Genomic DNA, 6,000 nt, shown 5'->3' on the forward strand with positions numbered 1-6,000 from the left:
GCTCCAGTGTATAGTTCGGACACATGGAGGCTTCCGTATTTACACTTTACATACACATGCGGGCTCTGCTTCTTGTGCAATACTTCTACATAGTGACTGTGCTTTTCTATTCCTCTTCTGATTAAAACAACTGACTTTCTTTTATGTTGATCAGGGAGGTAAATGCAAACCTGTACATGAAATAGAATAAAGGAAATATCGGTACAGTGAACCTGTAACAAAGGTCAACGTTGTAGTAAAAATGACCTTTACTTAGGCATCCCAATAATAATGAATTATTATTGCGTACTCTCATTGAAAACACAATATCATTTCCCTGTGATATAGGGAAGGATTCCCGATATTAACACTTTCTATATTGCCTGCAGATTCTTCCTGAACCTCTTGTTAACAAGTACCAGCCCTAAGACTAGAAAGATTCAAGGTAATCAATCAATGTTGTTGAGTTCCCTGGTTTTTTCCTTCTTGCCAGTAAAGGGGCGCCTCGAATAAGAGCAGTAATGCTGGCCATACACTAGCCGCAAAATCATTCAAAAATCTGTCATTTGGTCCGTTCGTTCGTTTTTCGTTCAGTTAATGGGCACAAATGGGAAATTGGTTTTAAAGCATAACTCCAATTTTGTTGAGAGTAAAACATTGCCCTCTGGGTGATCTCTGTACATTGCAAGGATTTTACCAAACTTTGTTGCAGATTCCTACCTTTTGTTATTCTGAAGAAATCATTGTTTGTTCCTCTGTGCTGAGTGAGTCTAATGGGAGTGGTCATAATTATCAATCAGCTGTGGCAGCTGCAGGGCTCTAATGAGGAAATCTGTTGGGTCTGCATCCCTTTAGAGGTGTTCCTATTGGGGTTATCTCACCAAAAATGACATTTTTTGTTGCAGGAGATGCCTGAAACCTGACTTGTATCTTAGTGCAGACTTCTGGGAGAATTGGTGAGCCAATCACACAAGCAGGAAATTATGTTTCTGGGGTGTGGTCAGTACACATTCTGTGTACAGAACACCTCCAGGTAGCCATATTGCATTGCATTTTCAGAAAATTACAACAGCTACAGATTGAAAAGGAAAGGTAATTGTTAATAACATTCAATTTCAGTATGATTTGTGTCGCAATTGTATACGCTATATTGTTTTTTCTTTATTTGCTGATTTTTTTCCCCATGAAAGCGGAGTTACCCTTTAACTTTTCAGAGCTGAAAAAGGAACAGTTTGGAAAATTCCCCCGAACGAACGATAAATTGAAAGGTTAATGCTTTTCTCGCCTGAACTCTTTGCACTAGACATATGTGACAAAATGAACAAAAAACAGATTCATTTATGTCCATTGAACGATTTATCGATCAAAGATCGGTCATTACATGATGGTAAAATTGTTTGCTCTCACGACCGAGTGTTCGTTATTGGAAAACGAGTTTGAACGTGTTTTTAGGGTCCATTCACACTAGCGTGACTTGTCAGGCAACTTGGTCGCCTGACAAGTCGCGGTCGGTCGCTCGCCATTGATTAGCACAGGACCCGTTCTAATAGGAGTGACACAAGTCGCTCCGACTTAGAAAAAGGGTCCTGTACTACTTTGGGGCGACCTGGAGGGGACTTGCATTGACTTCAATTATATGAAGTCCGTGCAAGTCGCGCCGAGGTCGCGGTGCACGCTATGCACCGGGACTTCACAGGTCGCCCCACAAAGTCGTGTCGCGCCAGTCTGAATGGGCGCTTAGCCTGTGTATGGCCAGCATATGGCTTCATTTTTTATATCTGACAGTTTAGCAGAAACAGTACACTGTTATATTGTCTCTCACACACCTGCAATCAATCAATACTGCTGAATGACTTTTATTGCTTAAGAAGATCACATGCTGACTGACTTAAGTTGACAGCTTTACAGTCCTTGATGTGTAATTTATCTAATATTCATCTCCTTACGTCTATATGTGCTTAACATCGCTCTGTCGTTACAATCAAGCTCTGATAAAAAAAGTCTTCCTGCAACGAGGATAGCAAACACTTATTTCTCTCTTGCTGCCTGGAAATACCCCTGTAAAAGAAATTGCTGCCTATAGACTCTTCTGAAACTGACAATTCTGAGAGTGTCAGATTCCTGGTCCCCCTGCTGCCCTTAATGGTTCAGCTCACCTTCCCCTACCTTACTACTGTATCCTGTAGTGCTGTAGGATCAGTGGGAGGAACTACTGAGAGGAGCAGGGAACCAGGAGATTGATACCTCCTAGAAAGAGTCTACAGGTGATGATTCACTTCGAGTTCAGGCAGCATGCAATACATTTCTGATATGTACAGTGTATTTATATATACCACTGCATACATACAATTTTTCAGAAATGCTCTACGTTTAGTCCCGAAATGCCATCAGTCTTTAAAAGGCAGTAGTAATAATTTTATCAGTCTCCTCTTCCCCACTGTTCACAGTGTAACTTTGCAGAAAGTCATAGAGTGAAAGGCTAAAGCAGGGGGGCTAATTCATGACAGACATCTGTGTGCACAGGCAAGAACTGTACAGGCACAGGCACCAGGATTTACATAACAGTGTTATCTCTGGGCATTGTCAAGGGACAGGGCCGGCCCTACCATGGGTCCCTGTGGGTCCATGGGACCCAGGCAGCACTTTAGGAGGGGCGGCAACAGGAGCGCACTGCCCGAGGACCCAAGGCTTCCTCCCTCCCTCTGGGCATGTCTCTTTTCTGGAGGGGGCATGTCTCTTTGCCGAATATATGGGTATGTCTCTTTGCTGAATATATGGGTATGTCTCTGCCGCATTGGGCTGTCTCTTTACTATATGAGGAGTTCTCTTTGCTTTATGGAAATGTCTCTTTGCTGAATATATGGGTATGTCTCTGCCAAATATATGGGTATGTCTCTGCTGGATTGGGCTGTCTCTTTACTATATGGGGAGGTCTCTTTACTATATGGGGAGTTCTCTTTGCTTTATGGATATGTCACTTTGCTGTATATATGGGTATGTCTCTTTGCTGAATATATGGGTATGTCTCTTTGCTGGATATATGGTTATGTCTCTTTGCTGTATATATGGGTATGTCTCTTTGCTGAATATATGGTTATGTCTCTTTGCTGAATATATGGGTATGTCTCTTTGCTGAATATATGGTTATGTCTCTTTGCTGTATATATGGGTATGTCTCTTTGCTGTATATATGGGTATGTCTCTTTGCTGAATATATGGTTATGTCTCTTTGCTGTATATATGGGTATGTCTCTTTGCTGTATATATGGGTATGTCTCTTTGCTGAATATATGGTTATTTCTCTTTGCTGAATATATGGGTATGTCACTTTGCTGTATATATGGGTATGTCACTTTGCTGTATATATGGGTATGTCTCTTTGCTGAATATATGGGTATGTCTCTTTGCTGAATATATGGTTATGTCTCTTTGCTGTATATATGGGTATGTCTCTTTGCTGAATATATGGGTATGTCACTTTGCTGTATACATGGGTATGTCACTTTGCTGTATATATGGGTATGTCTCTTTGCTGTATATATGGGTATGTCTCTTTGCTGAATATATGGTTATGTCTCTTTGCTGTATATATGGGTATGTCTCTTTGCTGAATATATGGTTATGTCTCTTTGCTGTATATATGGGTATGTCTCTTTGCTGTATATATATGGGTATGTCTCTTTGCTGGATTGGGCTGTCTCTTTACAATTTGGGGATGTCTCTTTATCAAAATATCTCTTTGGTCGATGGGCGTGATTTCTTTTGTATGGGGAGGGGGCAGCATTTCATTTTTGGACCCAGGCAGCACAATGTCTCGGGCCAGCCCTGTCAAGGGAGTACTGTAATATCTGTAAGATGTAACAAACACCTGGCTGGAAGCGTTACATTTACACATTACTTTGCCTTCATGCACTAACATGAAAAGTATTGTATGGTGGTAGGTTCTTTTTATCAACAAATTAGGAAGTAAAAGTTTTGCCAGTTCTGAGTTCCTTGGAGCCAGCATGGTACATGCTGTAGTTTCCCTTTAAATCAGGACTTGGGACAAATAAATGTGCTGCACCATCAACACTGCCTGTCATGGAGTATCAATGCTTTTACCTAAAGGGGGTCTTCAAATGCCCACAAGGGGACATGGTCTTATTGTGCGGTAATATTCAGCCATCATTCCTGCATCTTCGATATTTCATAATTGATGAAGATGGTATGGGCAGTAACTACACCCTGACCTCTGTTTTGTAACTCCTTATGTGCCAGGCGGTCACCTCTACATAGGTGAAATCAACCTCAAGCCGGTAGACTTCAACCAAGCAGAATGAGCAGAATTGGCGCCAGCAGTGCTCGGGCTGTCTACAAATCAGGTTTAGCGGGAAGGCTGGTCTCTTAGCAAGGTTCATCTGATAACACGTGTAGATATATATAGGATGTGACCGCAACAACTAATCCTCCTCCACCATCAGCATCCCTGTGATCTATAATGCTTGATTACAAGCCAAACACAAAATCTGTTCAAATAAAACATGCTTCAAGACTAAACATAGTAATATCTCCAAAATCAGGTATTATTGTGGTACCCAAACCTTTTGAAACGTTAAAAGGAACGTGCATTGGTACTTGTACCATCAGATTGCTTGTTATAGCATCTTCTTTGAAAATGTATAATATTTTATTTTATTTTCTGTTTGCTTATATTACATTGTAATTTTTTGAAAAATAATAAAAAACAAAATAAATAAATAAATAAAACTATTTTTAAAGCAGAAGTGTGACCAGCAGTATTTGTAGAGTAAATGCAAAGGTGCAAAATATTTCCCTTCCCATGTATATTAATATCAGCTCAAGCCCCTAACCAATAAGTCAAGCTGCAACCATTTAAAGCCATGCTATTTGGCCAGAAACCTGGCAAAAGGGTCATTCTCTCAAAGTTCTTGGGAGGTATTTTCAGAATCCTTCCCAGGCAACCTGCTCTATTGCCTTCTCCTAGTAAAAGGTTTGTCCTGGGGCAATGGAACACAAAGGACTTTTAGTACATCACAGGGGAGCTTTGTTACTCTGGCACCTGTAATAGAGAGGCACAGAGCAAACGATGGAGATTTTGGATTTTGTTTTGTAAGAAAAGGAATATTTGGCAGCAATAAGTTAAGGCAGACAATTTCATAGTGTTCTTACCTGGAGCCCCTTGGAGAGAGGGCAGAATAGCACCAAGTGCACAAACCTTCGCAGCTTCCTCATCCTCGTAAATCATGGGCACTTTTCCAACGGTGAGATGTTAGGGCATAGATCCCCTTCAGATGGCCTCTATGGGGGACACTCAAGGGTAATCATCCATAGTTCGCTAAAAAAAAATTGAAATCTTTAAAATTTTGCCCAAGTCTTCAGGAGGCTCAGGGTTTACTCTGCTCGCCTTATCTGTTCCACATGGAAGAATCCTTCTTTGGCCATTCGCAGGCTTTGCACCCTGTTGGCAGGCTTACACTGGGGGGCTGCAGGAGGTAAACCCCTCTTCTTTGCATCCTTAGCAGGGAACCCCAGCAGTACTTCTTTTCGTAGTGCCCACCGATGAGGCTATCTGTATTCAATGCACACAGAGGGAATGTTTATCTCTGGCTAGTCAGGGGGCTCCGTGTCCCCCTCTCAGACATTTGCTGGGTCTAGTTCTTTTACTGCTGATGAAAGGATTGTAGTTCTTTTCAAAGCCTCCCCAGGAAAGATTTCCAGTTTGGTTTAGCTGGTGGTCACTGTGGACTGGCGGACAAAGTCTGCTCCTTCTGTAGCTCAAATTCCCCTTCTTGGTGCTGTAATGAACAAGAGAGGGCTACTCCAAAATCATTTCTCTGTATTAATACGGCCCCGAAAAAGCTCCGTCTTCCTGTTTCTGGATAATTTAGGGCACCCCAATTATTTCCTATTTTACTCTGGTCTTTCCCAAGTCACAGGAATTCCTGTTTTCTACCAAGTCATTAGATTTCCCTTTGCACACACAGGACACCCTGTGTTCTCAGTACTGTGATTCACAGCTCT

At 41.6% G+C, this 6,000-nt stretch overlaps 1 protein-coding gene across 1 annotated transcript in view; it reads right to left on the bottom strand.

The window, feature by feature from the left end:
- Positions 1-5,346, bottom strand: part of DIPK1B (divergent protein kinase domain 1B) — a 211,068-nt gene extending 205,722 nt beyond the window's left edge. Inside the window, exon 1 of the mRNA XM_082262985.1 lies at positions 5,149-5,346. Within this exon, the coding sequence (XP_082119111.1) occupies positions 5,149-5,211 (63 nt within the window). The 5' untranslated portion in view covers positions 5,212-5,346. The remainder of the gene's footprint in view (positions 1-5,148) is intronic.
- Between the last annotated feature and the right edge of the window lie 654 nt (positions 5,347-6,000).

The sequence above is a fragment of the Pelophylax lessonae genome (genome assembly GCF_965119305.1).
Source record: "Pelophylax lessonae genome assembly, chromosome: 7".
NCBI classification, from domain to species: domain Eukaryota; kingdom Metazoa; phylum Chordata; class Amphibia; order Anura; family Ranidae; genus Pelophylax; species Pelophylax lessonae.